Source organism: Triticum aestivum, chromosome 4A (genome assembly GCF_018294505.1).
Source record: "Triticum aestivum cultivar Chinese Spring chromosome 4A, IWGSC CS RefSeq v2.1, whole genome shotgun sequence".
Lineage (NCBI taxonomy): Eukaryota > Viridiplantae > Streptophyta > Magnoliopsida > Poales > Poaceae > Triticum > Triticum aestivum.
The window spans coordinates 737,479,658-737,498,404 of record NC_057803.1 but is presented as its reverse complement, the minus strand read 5'-3'; the positions used below and the strand labels follow the sequence as shown (position 1 = coordinate 737,498,404).

Here is an 18,747-nt window from a genome sequence, read left to right as displayed (position 1 = left end):
CGCGATCCGCCTCGAGTTGCACCTCCCCCATGAGGTGCTCCTCCACCATTGAGAGGCAGAAGTGCTCCCACGCATCCTCCATCAAGAGGTGGGGGTGATGCTGGTTTTGAACATCTCCAACTTGGGCCCAACTGAGTCGACCACCAAGACCACCTTCTCCAAGCCTTCCCCCTCCTTGTCCGAGCCTTCTCTAGAGGATTCTTCCCCCACTGGTTTTAAGCCTTCCCTAAACCGGTTCTTCGTGTTTCTTTAGTTTTTCCTTCGTTTTATTATTTTCCTTTTTTCTCTTACATTTCTTTTTTCTTTTTTTTCTGACTTTTTTCCTTTCTTTTCATTTTTCACATCACAAACCTTTCCCAGAATCGAGTTTGTTTTCGAAATCACTAGCATTTTTCCAATTCATGTACTTTTATGAAAATCGTGAAAAATTGTGAAATTTATGCACATTTGTAAAAACTTGTGAACATTTTTCAAATTCGAAAATAATTTTTTAGTTCATGAAACAAATCAGACTCGCAAAATATTTTACAAATTTTCGATTTTTTAAACTTGTGAACATTTTTTGAAATTGAAAATATTTTTAAAATTCATGATATTTTTTAATTCGTGAACATTTTTATGGAATGCGCAACAATTTTTTGATATTCATTAAGACATTATAACACATGCGAACATTGTTTGATGTTAGTGAAAAAAAATTGAAGTCGCGAACATTCTTTTAACTTCATGGATATTTTTTTATTTTGTGAATAGTTTTTGAAAATCTTGAACATTTTCTGAATTCATGAGTATATTATTTCCAAATTGTAAATATTTTTGGAAATTTGTCAACCTTCTTCCAAATTCATAAAAAAATTAAACTCATGAAATACTTTTAATCCTCAAACATTTTTTAAAATTTGCAAACATTTTGTGAAATTCATTAACATTTTGGAATTCGTGACATTTTTTAAATATATGCAAAAAAATGAATTAGGGGACTTTTATGAATACAAGAATTGTTTTTAAAATTAAAAATATGTTTTGAATGCATGAACATTTTTTGAATTTGAGAACATTTTTTAATCTGAGAGCATTTTCAAATTGCTGAAGATTTTTGAATTTCTATTCTTTAAAAATACTGAACATTATGAAGCAAAAATCCAAAAAATAAAATAAAACGAATGAAAAAAGGGCACATGGGCCGGCACAAATCATGCACGTGAGGAGGGAGGCTTCGCGTTTGTGCCCTCTCGCACGGTCAGGTCACTAAATAGGAGTTATCTAAAAAAAGGTCGCTAAATGGAACGACTCCTTTTTTTTCTTACTTTTTGAAATTTCACGTTGTGACACTTTATTACCATGTCAACAGAGTTACATCATGGATTACATAAGAGAAAATCGGGTGGATGCCCATACCAACCAAATTGAGCATGATACTCGTAAGAATATTCTGCCAAATGTTGTGCCACTTGGCTTGAACTCAAGCAGTGATGAAACAAAATACCATTAATCATATGTGCTCTAGTAAAACTCTTTTTTAATCTAGCGAACCCTATTCTAAAAAGGAAAGGATAAAAACTAGCCCAGAGACCGCCGCCTTCTTCCCACCTCCGGGGCTCAGTGCCGCGGCAGTGGCGCATCCCCGCTTGCTCCTTGTAAGGAGGTCGCCGGCGCAATAGCCACCAGCACCGCCACAACATCGGTGGCAGATTTCTCAGGAAGTGTCCATGCTTTCGAATCTCCTCAACTTGCTACCACGCGGCTCAACTTCTCCAGGAGCACGCCAGTCTTCGCAAGCTACTGGAGGTCTTCATCATCTGCTGCGACGACCTGTTGGAGTCCTCCGCGGATTTAGAGATTTTTCTGTGTGAATTTTATCACTAGTTAAGCGACTAACTTTGCACTGGGATTTCTAACAGCTAGATATTTTGCGAGGCCACCACCTCCTTACAAGCATACCAGGCTCAGAATTGACAAGTCTACACACCACTGTTCAATTTCAGCATGCGTGCGAATTGGCATGCTAGCTGCAGGAATTCTAATATGGTAAATTCCTTGCTTATCATCCTTTGAGCTCCTTATTAGCATACCAAACAGCTCGTTTGATGGTAGTTAGTAGTTCAAATTTGTGTCCCTGGAGTACTGCAAAAGGCTCCGAGTAGGATTAGTCCAATGGAGATGTTGGGTGGCGCGCTACCGGCATGTGGTGGGAGAAGTCGGTGTGCGGGAACTTTGCCAGGTGGGCGCGATTGGTCGGCATGGCCAAAGGGGTGAAGCGGTGGTGAAACTGTCTCGAGACGGTGTGGTGGTGTGGCGGTGGCAGGCAGGTTGGGTGTCAATAGCTTCCGGTCCTGAAGCTTGACCTATTTCCAGCGACCATAGGTTCGGACAAGTCAGTAACTTACAAACTAGCAGCTGGTATTTCTCAAACCCTTTATTTGTTCAAGAACAGTGGTGGTACAAGGTGTACGGAATATATAAGAATTGAAGATGTTGGCTGTATTGAAAAGCTTCAGACTTCAGGTACCGTCAGAAGCTTCACTCATTTCCGACAACAGCCACATAGAATTGGACAGGTCGGTAAGCGACAAACTGTCACCAACTTACTATTTCTCAAACCCTTCATTTCTTCCTTCATTTCTTCCAGAATAATGGTGGAGCCCAAAAAATACTCACAGTGGGTCAAACATCGAGCACAACAAATTAAATGATGATAAACTAACAATTTTTAGTTGAATCGCACGGGATGTTTCGTCGCAATTGAATTTATCAATAGTTGCATCTGTCTAGAATCCTATTGCAATCTCTTTCTTAATGTAGATGAACAAGCAATCTCTTAAATATATGTCTTCCATTTTGGTATATTAAAAGTTATAGCGGGCTAAAAAGGCAAAAAAGGACATGCTAAGAAATGATAAGACAACATCTGAGCATTGGTTTGGTAGGTCCTGTTAAGGTGATTAAAAAGAACTGACGCATGTATAAAATTATTCAGCCATAAAACAAGCAGGAATGTAACCTACAACTTCATAAGCACATCATAGTGAACACTCGACACTCTCAATACAATAGTACAAATTTCCACAATACTCACTTCCCCATGAGAGAAGTATAGGTCATGGAGCAGAAACTGTTGTGCTGTCGAGCCCCTCCCATGAAGAGCAACCCGACGTCCGACAACTCCATATCGCGCTAATTGCTGCTCGAAGGCTAGTGAAACGCAAGCTTATTCATCTATCATGGTGAAGTTCCATGACTTTATCTGGTTCAGTTGGGTGAAGTTGCCAGTGGAACCTGCAAATACAAGATATATCTTGTCCTGCAGAAGCTGTGATAGATCAATGTAGATATCTCCTTGGTAGACATACCGCCCACGGATGTTGTGTTGGACTAGAAATACTTGAAACAATTTCGATGTGCCGTGGTACCTGATACTGACCCATACATCGGACCCACTTGAGAGGATGATGGAAACATTACTAAGCGGGTACTGCCGAATAGATTTGATGTTGTTGATGTCGATGCCGATATGGTTGCCGTCAAGGTCATCCTCATAGCTCTTCCTCGTGTCAAACTCGATAGCAACTACTGGGTCCATCTTCGTGCCATCTGTCGTGTCATTGCATATGCCAAGCCACTGGCCACTGCTGTTGTTGGGCAATGATGGATTGTTTGTGAGCACAAATGCCATACCTTCTCCAGCCCCATTCTGACCAGGGATGATGTTGAGCAGGAAATCTGTCCTGAACGAGGTGGGCGCCGCCCGCTTGTTGTTCCACAGCTTGAGGGTTTCCCTTGCATAGACCACTCTCCCCAATTGGTGGCGCATGTTTCCGGTACTTTGGGTGATTTGCAGGGCACCATCTGCAATTGTGGAGCCTGGGCTGAAACTGAAATCATCCCTATTGATTGTGTTGAAGTTGGGATAAGTAAATTGCAAGCAATTGCAGGTTCTACTGCCTAGGGCTAGGACGACAACAACTGCATAAGCTATACGGGAAAACCTCAACATGCTATTGGTATTGGGCATTGTCATGCTAAATGGTTCCTATAGCTTCCTGCAAGCTTCAGGAAGGAGGAGTATTTACACGATCCTTGTACTTTGAAGCTTCTCAGTACGGAGGAGGGGGGGAGTTGACGAAGTACATGGAAGAGACATAGTCAATGGAATCGTCGGGATAAAGCCTAGGATAATATTTGTGCAACTGCAGAGAAACTGCCCATTGTTAGAATAAGAAGCGGTGGGAAAAATGTTGGGACCGATGCTACTCACCAGCACTATGTTTATTATGTGATCTCCCACCTTCTTTTCACAGAGAGGGATGAAAAGAGGCACATCTAAGAGGATCAACAAGGTCTGTTTAGCTAGCGGAACAATGACATTAACATAAAAAAACATTCAAAGGTGGAAGAAAACTTATCCGTGACAGTATGATAGTGCCAGCTATGAAGGACTTGGGTAGAAATCCCTTTCATCCAATAATTTTTTATATTGGATTACTTGTCAATGCAGAACTTGTCTCCAGAGTCGAAAGCTCTTAAAACTTACAAGTGTATCACATGATGTAGTCAAAGAAAACAAGCATCGTCACTCGACTCACTTAATATATACTCCCTCCGTCCCAAAATTCTTGTCTTAGATTTGTCTAAATACGGATGTATCATGTCACGTTTTAGTATTAGATACATCCGTATCTAGACAAATCTAAGACAAGAATTTTGGGACGGAGGGAGTACTTGGATGAAGCATAGTCAATGGGAATCATCATATACAGCCGGCAACAATAGTTCTGCAGCTGCAGAGAAGTTTACCAACGGTTAAATTAATAACCTATGCATACAAAATGTTCAGAGTAATATGTTTAACTATGCAATCATCTCCCTTTTTCCCCCTAGTGACAGACTAAAAGAGGGGCTAATGGGAGGAATAACGAGGCTGTTGAACGAGTAAAATAGTGTAACATACAAAAACGCTAAGAGGTAGAAAAAACTGGTCAATGACAACTTGATGGTGCGTTAGCTTTTTTTTTGTGAGTGATGGTGCCATCCCTCAAGTAGTTTCCACTGGCGTGTAATACTGTCGAACGTTGAACTTGATGATCTTATTCACGTGTTTGATTTGGACTTGGTGCTTTTGTTCGTCTTTTATGCTGGTGTGGAGATCTTGAAAAAATCTGATTGCCCTTCACTTGGAGATATTGTATTCTAAACAATCTCTAAGGGGATAAGTTCATGGTTTGGATCTGACTCAAATAGGCCTGATCTGCACTGCTCTTTATTCCATCATATGTTGTTTTACATGGTCTACCTATATTCATATGATGAATTTGCAAAGTTGATATAGCCAAGGAAACTCTAGCATGGACTTACACCGCAGCACCATTTACATGCTGCCTGCATTCCCGCACCAAATGTATGTTCCAACTTGCGTCAACAAAAATCCTATGCAAGTTGATTACGAGATGATCAGAGGTGCACTGCACGGTACAGGGGAGGTAATTTTGGCTACTGTATAGAGCCAACTAAGTAAAAAAGAGCATAAAACCAGCTTGATTAGACTACCTAAACACGTCGCGCAAATTCCTTGCTCATCTTGAAGACATCTCTTGAGGCCGGCCATGCCAAAGTATCTGAAATTCTGCCTCAGATTCAGAAAAAAAAAACAAGTTCAGAGAACAGACGATCTTCTTCTGTCGTAATATTTCTCAAGGCAGCTGGGTGGTACCTGGAGTGTGCCATGTTCTTCCCAAGCACCTGAAAGGACGTAGTCCTCCTTGCCTGCAACAAGTTTGACATATATGATAAGCAGTGTTCCCACTTCCCCAGCTTCCATTGTGTAGTTGTTACTGGTGTTGAATCTTTGCGTTCATCAGTGCTATCTGAAAAGAGAGAGAGAGATGAACCAGACCATCTTGGAGCCAAGAAACTGGAAAAACTATACAGGTATTAGCAATGTAAAAACCAGTAGACAAAGATTATGTATGATACTAGCTGGGATTCAGTCCTGCTCGCTGTGGCAAATGTTCAGACTCACAAATGAATTGCCAAGTTTAAAATAAATACATCATCCATTCTCAAGCAGCTCAGAGCTTTTCTTGGAATAATATGGCATTCTTGAATAATTCATCTTCGCTGTTTTTAGTTTATATGTCTATTATCATTCCAGACCCATTCAAGAATCAAGAGTCATCATGCATGACATCAGAAGCAACAGCACTAATGCTGTTGAGCCGCCTCAAACAGGGTAGCCAAATCAATCACGCCGTGGACATCAATCAACCACGCCGATAGACCTTATTCCTAGTGGTCATTCAATCGTGTTGACAGACAAATACTGTGCATGTTCTCCAAGCTGCGTCTCTATGAAACTGTTGTCACCACTGGCTCTAGTGTACTGATTTCTTTCACCTGCATGCTGCTGTCAGTACAGAAGTGCTTCTGACGTGTTACAAGGAGGTGCCGTCTCCTTGGCTAAATGGTCGATAATTGTCTTCAACCAAATACTTCTGACGTGTACCAACACCCTGTGAACCTATTCAATCGGCAGAGCTGCTCCCTAAGCAAAAGCTTGTGTTGTTGCGATGTTCAGAAACATGGTAACACAAAATAGTTTCATCCAAGATGGGCCATAGAGTTTGCACAAGTGGTAGCTGCTTGCAGTTACTACCATCTTCCCATTATTTCTAGGCTTGAGCCCAGTCTGCATACAGGAACACTGCAGAATGAGGCAAAGCTCACAAACATAATGTTTGCATACAGGAACAAATAGATTGGACAAGCTTTTCACTTGATGAGATTATATTCAAAAGTTGTTTAAAAAAAAGAGAATAGAGATTCATTTTCAAGCTTCAAAAGCTGTATCAGCTCCCGTCCAATCCCAGTTATGTACACAGGCATACGATGTTAACTACCTGACCTAGCAATTAACACCAAGGGGTTTAAGTTAAGTATAAGCAAGCATGGTACGTATACTAGACCAAATGCATCCTCAATCCTAGCATTCCTGATCTTCCAATCACAAAATAATCAGAATACGGCACATGATGCATCCACCTGCTTAATCATCAGGATTGCAGCCATTATAGGGAAGATCAGGAGCTAGCAACTAGCATGCATTCATTAATAATCAGAGTTACAGCCATTATATACATTTAGTTTACAAAAAAATCTAGTTCTTGATCTTCTAGATGTGAGCCAACAAGCTGTTACTTTACCTACTAACGGAAGGGCGGTTTGGGTGCACCAGCGAAGCCTCCTTGAACGCGCACACAACATCATGAGAGGCCCCGTCAAGTCGGATCTCCTGGAGGTGTAACAGGTGCTCCATGCCGACTGGTATGGTACCACCCCAATGCACCACACTGAGACAAAGGATTCGTAAGTTGGGCATAGCCCCTGCTTCGAACCCCAGGTACGCTGTAATGTCTTTCCGAGAACTAGAATAAAAATACTCCAGAACTAGGAATAGTCCTGTGCCTAATATAGCTCTTTCAGCAGGGATTTTACCCGCTCCAAAGTTGAGGTAGACGAGGGAGGGAAGCTCTCCAAGAAGATGAATCTCCTCAGTTGACGTCTCAACCTGCAGCTCAAGGACGCGCAGACAATGGAGACCATCCATCCATTTCGGAACTCTGCAGAACCACCATGTTCTCATGCAAAGTCGCTCCATATGTTGAAAAGGATTGGATAATGAGCCCAGCTGCAGGTTCTCACTCTCAAGATGGCAACCAAAGATGCGCAGACATTCGAGGTTACGGAGCTTTCCAATGGAGAAGGCCAAAGCATCAACTTTTTGCGTCCCCAAACTGAACTCTTTTTTCACACTCAGTTCCCTCAGATTGGTCAGCTCGCTGAGACCCATAATATACTTCAGGGAGATCTTTTCCAGGTCAAACTCTTGCAGAGTACGCAGTGATTTCATATTATCGATACCTTCCGGCAGGTCTGTACAATTTGGAAGACCCAGATAGGACAGGCGGGGCAAATGAACTATATCTGAAGGGATGCTCTTTACCAGCCTGCATTTCTGTATGTCCAGTGTCTCCAAGTAAACAAGCTTACCAAGTTCAGTAGGGAGCTCTATTTTCCCATCGACTCTAACCATCACACACCTCAGCTGAAACAGTTGGCTAATGGCAGTGAGGTCAACTGTATCCTTTCCCCTAACAATGATGAGCACCCTGAGATACTTGAACCACAAAAAAGGTGGTATGGGATTCTCAAACAATATAAATGACCGAACTTGTGGCAGTCTAGCAGCAATAGCCATATCATACTCATATGTTGCTCCACCAATAGCCATGGAGCTCAGGGATAATCTGCGAACATTGTACTTGCAGCCATGCATCAGTCTTGCCATGTCCTCAGAATTGTACGCCACACTTAGAAAATTGTCTTCTACACACTTGATTAGGATCAAATCAAGCATCATGTCATGTACTGTGCAAGACAACACCTCTCCATACTCAGTTTTTGATGGCTGAATCATACTTCTATTGACGAGCTCATTGAAGTAACTCCTGCCAATATCCTCCAAATCTGACCCATGCAAACTGCTGACGAAGCCTTCAGCTATCCATTGTCTAACAAGATGATCCCGCCATATAATGTGGTCCTCAGGATACATACCAAGGTACAAAAAACATGCCCGGAGATGAAGAGGAAGATGCGTGTAGCTAAGGTTTAATATGTTATTCATCTCTTTCAATGAAGGATTTGTGGTAGATTGGGCACCCAGAGATTTCCTTATGCTCTCCCAGTGTTTCCTTGACCTCACTTGAGTAGCTAATAGGCTAGCTATAGTGATAATTGCAAGAGGCAATCCGCCACACTTCTTCAGAATTTCAGCCGCAACGTCTTTAAGATAGGGTGGATGTTGGTAGTACCTGTAAGCAAAGATAGAAGTTTGGCAAGGACCAAAATGTAAAATGTATTGTGTACTTATCTCTGACAAGGAATGGAGTGTGTGTGTTCGACCGTCTTCCAGAAAATCGCCAGCCCACTTCTCTTGCGAGTTTACGGAGGCGCAAGTGATAATCCGGCGAATCTCAACATGGCATCAGAGCAGGTTGGCGTTCCGGCGGTGGCGGCGTAGTCCCTCGCCGGCAAGGCGGCCGGGCCTGGTGGGGTCAGGAGAGAGAGGAGGCTGCTCTTGCGCGCGCGCGACGCGGAGGAGGAGGCGGCTGTGGGCGCGTTCTGGGCGAGCTGGCTGCAGAGTAGGAGGCGCAGGAGGTGCTGCGGGAACTGCTGAGTGTTGGTCTGCTGTCCTGCTGCTGATTGACCAAGGAGAAGGGCAGCTGCTGGTGCATCTGGATCTGCTGCTGCTCTGTGGGGTGTGGCTGCGGCTGCTGCTTGGAAGGGCTCCTGTGCTGGCTGCTGCTGCTACTGGTGGAACTGTGTGGCAGAGGAGGAGCAGTGGAGGAGTGTAGAGAAGGTAGAAGGTGAGGTCCCCTTCAACTGTGGCTGCTGGTAGGTTGCAAGGGAGAAGAAAGGGAGGTGCCTGGTGCCTGCTGTGTGTGCAAGCAGAGAAAAGGTGAACTGGTGAGGTAGTGAAGATGAAGATGACTTGTGGCTTCAACAAGTAGAGAAGGGGTGTGTTGCCTAAATCTAAATCTGTTCGTGGGTTGTTGCTGCTGCCTTGGAGTGGAGAGAAGAACAGAGCAGTAGACCAAAGAGCAGTGTGCAATTGAGGCTGTGAAGGTCAGAGTAAGTTTCGATTGGTAGTGGAGTTGTGAGTGATTGTGTGAAGGTGTGCATTCTGGTAGTGGAAGGCCAGGGAATTTGCAGCGTTATGGTTGGAAAATATCAGGCTCTGGGATTGGTAAGCAAAGGGACGATGGTTCAGGTAGAGGTAAAGGATGTGGTAGTGGTACTGCAAAATCATGGCAGCGAGAGGGGGATTGGCTGTGTCCAAATACAAGATGTGAGAATGTAAATTTTGCATTCCGAGGTGTCTGTAATCGCTGTCGGGCAGCACGTCCTACTGATGTTAGTGCAATGGGGACAACTAAAAATGATGGAAAATGTCAGACTATTACTGTCGAAATGACTACTGATGAGTTGAAGAAGTGGCTTCGGTTCAAGGAAGGAATCATTGATGAAAGGTCAACAACCAAGATATTTGCTACATCTGCTAACCCCTGTGGTAATACTTCGAAATTTTTGAAAGGAAGTTATTTTGAGACTGGTACACAGTGGTTAATAGACTCTGGTGCGTCTAAACATATGGCCGGTTCATATAAGGATTTCTACAGTTATACTCCTGATTTTACAGGGCAAAATGTTAGACTTGCTGATGGTTCTGGCCAGAGTATTAAGGGAGTAGGCACAATTAAATGTTGCCCAAATATGACTCTATCATCTGTTTTATATGTTCCCTCATTCCCAATCAATTTGCTATCCATCAGCTGCATTACAGGAGAACTTAATTGTGCTGTAATCTTCTTCCCAATATGGTGTTTATTCCTGGAACTTGGGACTTGGAAAATCCTTGGGACAGGAATTATGCGAGGTGGTCTATACTACTTGGATGATGATATGGCACCTATGGCTGCTGCTGTGCTATCTCAGTCACCATTGGAAGAATTTCTTCTTCGTCATCGCAGGCTGGGACACATATCCTTTAACACCCTGGGTCAGTTGTATCCTAATCTCTATAATAAAATGTGCAAAGAAAGTCTAGTATGCGATGCTTGTCAGTATGGGAAGCTAACCCGTAGTATATATACTTCATCTGATCACAGAAGTATGGTGCCATTTCAAACTATCCACTCAGATGTGTGGGGTCCTAGTGGGGTGTGGTAACTTTATGGATACAAATCTTTCGCTACATTTATTGACTGTTGCACTAGGACTACTTGGGTTTATGTACTGAGAAATAAAATTGACGTGTTTGAATGCTTTAAGGATTTCCACAACCTAATCAAGAATCAATATGATGCACGGGTGAAAATATTTCGAACTGACAATGGTACAGAATATGTAAATAACCAATTTGATGAGTATCTGTCAAGCTTTGGGATTATCCATCAAACTAGTTGCCCAGGTACTTCCCAGCAGAATGGGTTGGCTGAAAGGAAGAACAGACATCTCTTAGAAATCACCCGGTGTATCATGTTAGCTATGAATGTTCCTAAATATTTGTGGGCTGAAGCTGTGATGACAGCGGCTTATTTGATGAATAGAATGCCATCCCGTGTGCTCAATAACAAGACACCGATTGAGTGTCTAACTGGTGAAACCACATATGTTGTACCACCAAAGGTATTTGGATGTGTATGTTTTGTGAGGGATCATGGACCATCAGTTGGCAAGTTTGACCCTAGAGCAGTGAAATATGTATTTGTGGGATACTCTGGAAAACAAAAGGGTTATAAATGTTGGTGCCCATCAGAAAAACGGATGTTTGTGAGCATGGATGTAGTGTTCAGGGAGCATGAACCCTTCTATGGGGAATCAGTAGATTTAACTGATGTCTTTCCTGATTTATATGTTAATGATGCTACAGATCTGGACAACGAGATAGGGGGAGATAAAGGTGAAGAATATAATGAAGCAGCATCCAGGAATATGATTGTTGGAGTGATTCCAGCTGCAGATATGTATGACGATGAAGATGAAGGTACATCAGAAGCTGAACAGAAACGGACACAGGGGGAGCTACGAGATGAATCAAATGAAGCTGTTAAGTGGCCTAAACCAAATGAAGAACAAGAAGTTCAGGTGTATAAAAGGAGACAGTGGCCTAAACCAAATGAAGAACAAGAAGTTCAGGTGTATAAAAGGAGAAACTGATCTGAGAAGGAAGTTATTCCATCTAGGTGTGATCATGAAGCTCAAGAAGCTCCTGCAATACAAGCACAAGAAACCTTGCCAAGTGTGACACAATCAGATGTGCATGAGTCATCTCCTCAAGTTGATGAGTTAGATATTCCTATTGCTCGCAGAAAGCAGCCACGTTCCACTGCAGGGAAGTTACCATCAAATCTATCTCAATATGATATTTCTAATTATGTCTCATATGTATCATTGGGCTCCCAATATAAATCATTTATAGATGCACTAGATTCCACTCTACCTATACCACATGATTGGCAGGAGGCGAAACAATATCCGGAGTGGAGAGCTGCTATGATAGAGGAGATGACAGCACTTGATAAAAATAATACTTGGGTACTCACTACTCTTCCTCCTAACAAAAGGGCTGTTGGTTGTAAATGGGTATTTACTGTAAAACAAAATTCAGAGGGAAAAGTAGAAAGATATAAAGCCAGGTTAGTGGCAAAGGGGTATAGTCAGACTTATGGAGTGGACTATGATGAGACCTTCGCACCAGTGGCGAAAATGAACACCATTAAGGCTCTCATATCTATAGCTGCAAATAATAAGTGGAGGTTATTTCAAATGGATGTTAAAAATGCTTTTCTTCATGGAGATTTGAAAGAAGAGGTTTATATGGAGATTCCCCCTGGGTTTGGTACACAAGAAACAGAGGGTAAAGTGTGTAGGCTGAAAAGGTCTCTATATGGTTTGAAACAGTCACCTAGAGCATGGTTTGGACGACTTAGAAAGGAGATATGCTCTATGGGTTATCGACAAAGCAATGCAGATCACACCCTTTTCTTTAAGTACCAGAGTGGCAAGATTGTCATCCTTATTGTGTATGTTGATGATATTGTGATCACAGGCAATGATGATGATGGGATAGCATTCCTAAAGAAGATGTTGGCCAAGTCATTTGAAGTTAAGGATCTGGGTTTTCTTCATTATTTCCTGGGAATTGAGGTTGCATATGGATCACAAGGCATTTACTTATCGCAAAGAAAATATGTACTTGATTTACTCGTTGAAACTGGCATGCTAAATTGTAGACCAGCGACAACTCCAATTGAGCAGAACCATCGTATTCGAGCAGATTCTGGTGATCCTGTGGACAAACATCAATATCAAAGGTTAGTTGGTCGGTTAATTTATTTATCACACACTAGGCCAGACATTGCCTATGCTGTTAGCTTGGTGAGCAGATTTATGCATGACCCGAGATCAAGTCATTTAGATGTTGTGCACAGAATACTAAGATATCTTAAAGGTTGTCTGGGAAGAGGGATTCTATTTTCTAATTATGGACACTTAAAAGTAGAGGGTTTTACTGATGCTGATTGGGCTGGGTGCCTAGACGATAGAAGGTCTACATCTGGCTACTGTGTTTTCGTTGGTGGTAATCTTGTTAGTTGGAGGAGCAAAAAATAAAGTGTGGTGGCACGATCTACTGCTGAAGCAGAGTTTAGATCCATGGCTTCAGGATTATGTGAATTGATGTGGTTGAGGATACTATTATCTGAACTTAGGCTTTTTGATGGAGGACCACTGCAACTTTTTTGTGATAACCAGGCTGTAATCAAGTTAATACACAATCCGGTCCAGCATGATAGAACTAAACACATCGAAATTGATAGACATTTCATAAGAGAAAAGCTAGACGAGGGACTTCTCCAAGTTGACTTTGTTAGATCTGAAAATCAACTTGCAGATGTATTAACAAAGGTTGTTAGTGTTGTATCTTTTGAAAAACTATGTAGCAAGATGGGGCTCATAAATATATTTGCCCCATCTTGAGGGGGAGTGTTGGTAGTACCTGTAAGCAAAGATAGAAGTTTGGCAAGGACCAAAATGTAAAATGTATTGTGTACTTATCTCTGACAAGGAATGGAGTGTGTGTGTTCGACAGTCTTCCAGAAAATCGCCAGCCCACTTCTCTTGCGAGTTTACGGAGGCGCAAGTGATAATTCGGCGAATCTCAACAGTGGACAAACAACTTCAGACCCAAATACTCTGTTCGAGAATAACATTCTTGAATTCTGTTCATTGAGGGGCTTCATTGTGTAAATGCACTTACGGTCATTGTGACAGGCCACACTAGCCACATCTTCCACTCGTGTCGTTACTATTATTCTACTCCCATTTCCATTTTCTGGAAAAGCAAGACTAATAGTATTCCATGCTGATTGATCCCACAAGTCATCAAGTACAATAAGGTACCTGTTGAAATGTTTGCACAGGTTACATCGTATCAGAATATGACTAAGTTGAAGACAGAAGCATCGAAAATTAAAATGGACTAGATGAAAGAAATATGTTGCTCATATGGCTAAATTAGCATGATCACATAATATTCAAGACGGGATAACAATGCCTGGCTGAAGAACGTTCATTATCATTTGGTCAGCTTATGCCTGTATATTGTAGCCACCTAGCATTCTTCACCTATGAGTATTCGGTCCTGTCTCTCAACCCCTACGAGTCTCTTCCAATAAACAACTAAGCAAGTTTTTACATTGAATGAAAAAAACATACAAAACTTCAATCAGTTGTTCCGAAGGTGTGTTTCTGCTCTAATGTTTTCTTTAAAATTTTGAATATCTATCACGAACATACAAAACAAGAAAACAACAAAACTTCCAACATGCATGGGCAAGCAACTCTAACCAAAATATGTACTAACCAATTAATTGCTACTTCAAATTGAAGATGAGCAGCCAATGCCAGTGGCTATAGGAAGTAAGTAATTACCTTTTATCTGCGAGATACTTCATTAGCTCTTCAATGATGTCTTCAAACCCGCAATCATGAGAAGACACACTTATCCCAAGTTTCAATTGTAGGCGACTGAGAAGCACTCTCATATCAGGCTTCTGTGAAACTGAAATGAATGCCACACTCTTGAAATGCCCCCTGATCTTATCATATACCTGTTTGGAAAGTGTAGTTTTACCCAGACCTCCAAAACCAACAACAGACACAACCTTGAGTTTTTTCTGAGTATCCATCAACCAATTGGCAACCTCCTCCCTTGGGCCGTCAATGCCCACAAGACTAGTTGCCTCCTGGTAGACTGCTGACAGCCGAGGGTCGACACCCACAAAGCTAGGCTTGCAATCATCAATCTTGTAGCTCTCACGTCGAGCATTTGCTTCTACCACAAGAGTCCTGAGCTCTTCCATCTGGTTGGCAATCCTATGAAGCTCGCACAACCTCTTGTGAAGTTCAGCAGCCTCCCTGGTGAAGCTTGCTTCAGCATCCTCACCTCCAAATTGGCGCATGAAGTCATCAATGCAATTCTCCATGTCATAGGAGATCTCCCTGACATCATCCCTCCAATTTTTTACTGCTGGAGCGAGCTCAATCATGAGCTCCAGCTGCTCAAGGACAGCGTTTATGGTGCTCAACTCCTTGAGGAAGGACGCCTGCTTCCTCACCTCTTTGCGCTTAATGTACTCGTCACCCATGAGCTTGGCAAGCTTGGCACTGAGGGTGCTCACCCCAGTCGCCACAGTCACTGCTGTTGCCTTCCCCTTACTCTCTAGGCTCACTTTGCCATCCTCCTGCTCTACCTCCAGCACTGATGGCTGCAGTTCGGATGCTGCAGCGGAATCATCCATGAACTTCAATTCATCCACCAACTTGGAGGCAAAGCCTATCTGCAACAAAAATGAAAAGAAGGTCAGGACAAATCACTAAATAGTTAAATGGTGGATCATATACATTTACTATTGAGTAATTGTACCTGCCCTTCTGTCGAGGTAGCTACATCACTTGTAATAGACCAGTTTGAAATTTCCGCTTCACCCAGTATTCCACGAATGATAAACCATGTAGCAGGCCTATTCCTTGGGTCATAGTTCATGCATTTTATCCCTATCTCAGCACCTACTTTTACTTGTTCCAATGTTGTCTGGCTCTCTGATACCCCGAACTTGTTTGCCCAACTTTCAACTACCTGCTAAATTAACAACTGTAATGAATTACGAAAAAAGGGTGGCATTTAGAATTGAATTGAAAAATGTGGATTTTAGAACTGGAAAATGGGAACACTGAACTGTATTGATTTAGGATTGGAGACCAAATGCAAGGCTACCTACCACAAACAATTTTAAATTTCTCACTTGATCGATTTTAGTGTTATTAATCTTTCGATGCACATAATGACTTCAAAAATCATAATCATTTCTATGTTACCTTTTTTGGAAGATCGGTACAAACAGAACATTCAAATCTTGAAATTTGCAAACCCTACTGTTAATTAGATACTCTGATTGAATATGTGTTGCATTTTTGTTTAACAACGTTGTAGTTTGCGCTAAACATGTTGTCTACAATGTTCTTCTTGGAACCTCATATATAATATAATTACCTCCTCAACATTAGAGCATTCCTTATGTCTCATAAGGATCTCCATGATTATAACACCCAAACTATATATGTCTGCCATGCAGGTAATTTCTCCATTATTTAAGAATTCTGGTGCCATATATCCCCTGCATAAAAATTAATGTAATTTATCTGATACTGATAAAGTGTATGCAAAAAAGTTGCTACGTTACTGATAAAACATTAAGTCCTCAAAGAGAATTGCGAGCCTACATCGTCCCAAGCTTGTTTTCAGTAATAGCCCGACTCCGGCTCCCACTTAAGCGGTGTGATAGACCGAAATCCGCTATTCTGGGCACCATGTTATCATCCAATAGTACATTCTGAGGTTTGAGGTCCATGTGAATAATACGTTGCTGATGAAGATAATGTACGCCCTCACAGATGCCCTTGATTATTTGGTAACATGTGGTCCATTGAAGTTGACAAGATGCATCTGTGGAGAGTATACAATACAACAAATAGTTAGTACTATATGCGGTGGGATAAGCAGTCCAATAAAATGAAAAAGGGCCTTCAAGAATGATTGCCCGATTTTCAAAGCCAGTATGCTAACGAATTCAAAGGAAGTTCTCGAAAAACCTATCTCATTGCCAAAACGTGGGTGTCACAATTGGGGGGAAAAAGTAGCTACCACTTCAGTTCAAAATTCAGGTGCAAATATGTGGGCTTGCCAACATATTTGGCTTGGAAAACTGAGATGCTCTGAATTTTAGTTTGGTCACTCGATTAAGCTCTATCCACAACAGAAGATAGTTGTTAGAGCACTCTCTCTGAGGCAAAGAGGATGAGAATTCAAAATATGTCCAAACAGAAGAATGCATGTTTTGCAGCGGTATAAGAACAGAGCTGAAACTACCATTTAGTGTGCAAAAAGAATTAACAAATCTCAGCAGAGTGGCAACTAATAAATACTCTGGACTGTAGTTGGTAGACATTTACTACTACTACATAGCAGAAATGCAAGGAAAGGTATAAGGCTAATCTGATTTTACCGGAGGGATAGTCAGGAAGGCACCCTTTGGGCATGTACTCGAAGCAGAGCAGCCTATGCCGCACATCTGCCAAGACATGCTTCCCGTCATATGGCATCAGTACTTGCTGCGTTTCAGAGGAGTACCCGAGAAATCGCACGGTATTCTTGTGCCTGACCACCGCGAGACAGGTGACCTCGCTCTCGAAATTCTTGTCCAGGATCTCGTACCTCTCGAAGAGCCGCTTCACGGCGACAGTGCGACCACTTGGAAGCACTCCCTGCATCTCACATAGAACCGTGTCAGCTAGATTGTCTCTGGTAAATTAATTTCAGAGCAGAGGGTCTGGTTGCTTACCTTGTAAACCGCTCCGAACCCACCCCTGCCGATTTCATTATCTTCAGAGAAGTTTCCTGTGATGGAGCTGAGCAGCGAGAAAGGCAGATCAACTGGATCCGCGGTTTCATCGAGCAACACTTTCTCCAGAGCAGCAAGTTGGCTGCTTTGGCCGTCATCCGTCATCTTGGTTATGAAAGTCAGGTGTTATTCTCCTGAAGCATGCATAATGAGTGTAGTTCATTAGCCGTATGTGCAAATAAGGAGAAAACTGGGACCTGCTATTATTCAGTTGCCTGGAAAATAATCAGGTTCAGAAAGTCGACTGAAACCAATACTGTAATGTTTGGGACTTTGGGTAACTGAAGAAATAGCAATTGCAGAGAAAATTTAGTTATGTCTATCTGAAGTCTGATGTCGATCTAAAAAATATGAAAGAGACGGACGGACTTTTTCTCTCGATTATAGCAACAACGAAAAAAGAATCTATGTGAAGAAATTTAGTATATCTATATCTGATGAAGTCTGAAAGAGACTCGATCTGAAAAGTCTGAAAGAGATGGACGGACTTTGTTCTCCATTACTACTCCCTCCGTTCGAAATTACTTGTCACAAAAATGAATGTATCTACAACTAAAATACATCTATATACATTCATTTCTTGGATGAGTAATTCCGAACGGAGGGAGTAGTTAGAAAAAAAAAAGCGTCGAAGAAAAGGGATCCCCTGATTAGATCTATATATGATATGGAGGATACGGATGTAGCGCTAATTAACCAAAAAACAGGGGACGAGTCCCCATTTATCACGACCTTCTTGGCTTACGGTAGGTACCTTTCTCTGACCGGAGGAAGCGGCGCCGGGGACCAAGGATGTCGAGCGTCAAAGGATTGCTGAGGTAGGGCGGGCCGGAGAAGAACTTGGCGGAAGGGTGGAGGTGGCGCCCTCGCCGGAGGAGTACCCGTCTTGACAGGGAGGGTGGGAGTGGAGAGACGGAACGCGGAGGGGGCGAGGGGGAAAAAAGAGGCCGTGCCAACAATGGAATGGAATGAAGGACGAGCAGAGCAGGCTTGACCTGGATGGAGTCTGTGGGCGGAGACTCACCGGAGAAAGAAACCACGCACTACTCCACTACCTTTCCATCGTGCGCGTGGATCAAATGCTTTTGGAATTTTTATTTATACTCTTCTTCTTCATAACGGCATCTTCAATGTGGACCAGCCAACCACCCGCTTCGGTCCCGACCGT

General features: G+C 42.3%; 2 protein-coding genes across 2 annotated transcripts; both read right to left on the bottom strand.

The window, feature by feature from the left end:
- Window positions 1–2,962: 2,962 nt before the first annotated feature.
- On the bottom strand, window positions 2,963–4,631 carry LOC123088462 (probable L-type lectin-domain containing receptor kinase S.5). The gene has a single exon (XM_044510674.1). The coding sequence runs from the start codon at window positions 4,016–4,018 to the stop codon at window positions 3,209–3,211; it is 810 nt and encodes a 269-aa protein (XP_044366609.1). The 5' UTR covers window positions 4,019–4,631; the 3' UTR covers window positions 2,963–3,208.
- Window positions 4,632–5,527: 896 nt separating this feature from the next.
- Window positions 5,528–18,531, bottom strand: LOC123088463 (disease resistance protein RGA5). The gene is made up of 11 exons (XM_044510675.1): window positions 18,334–18,531; window positions 17,520–17,713; window positions 17,184–17,442; window positions 16,402–16,624; window positions 16,172–16,295; window positions 15,545–15,757; window positions 14,551–15,458; window positions 13,783–14,019; window positions 7,197–8,867; window positions 5,708–6,682; window positions 5,528–5,620 (listed from the first exon to the last, which is right to left on the bottom strand). The coding sequence occupies exons 2-10, from the start codon at window positions 17,682–17,684 to the stop codon at window positions 6,646–6,648; spliced, it is 3,837 nt and encodes a 1,278-aa protein (XP_044366610.1). The 5' UTR covers window positions 17,685–17,713; window positions 18,334–18,531; the 3' UTR covers window positions 5,528–5,620; window positions 5,708–6,645.
- Between the last annotated feature and the right edge of the window lie 216 nt (window positions 18,532–18,747).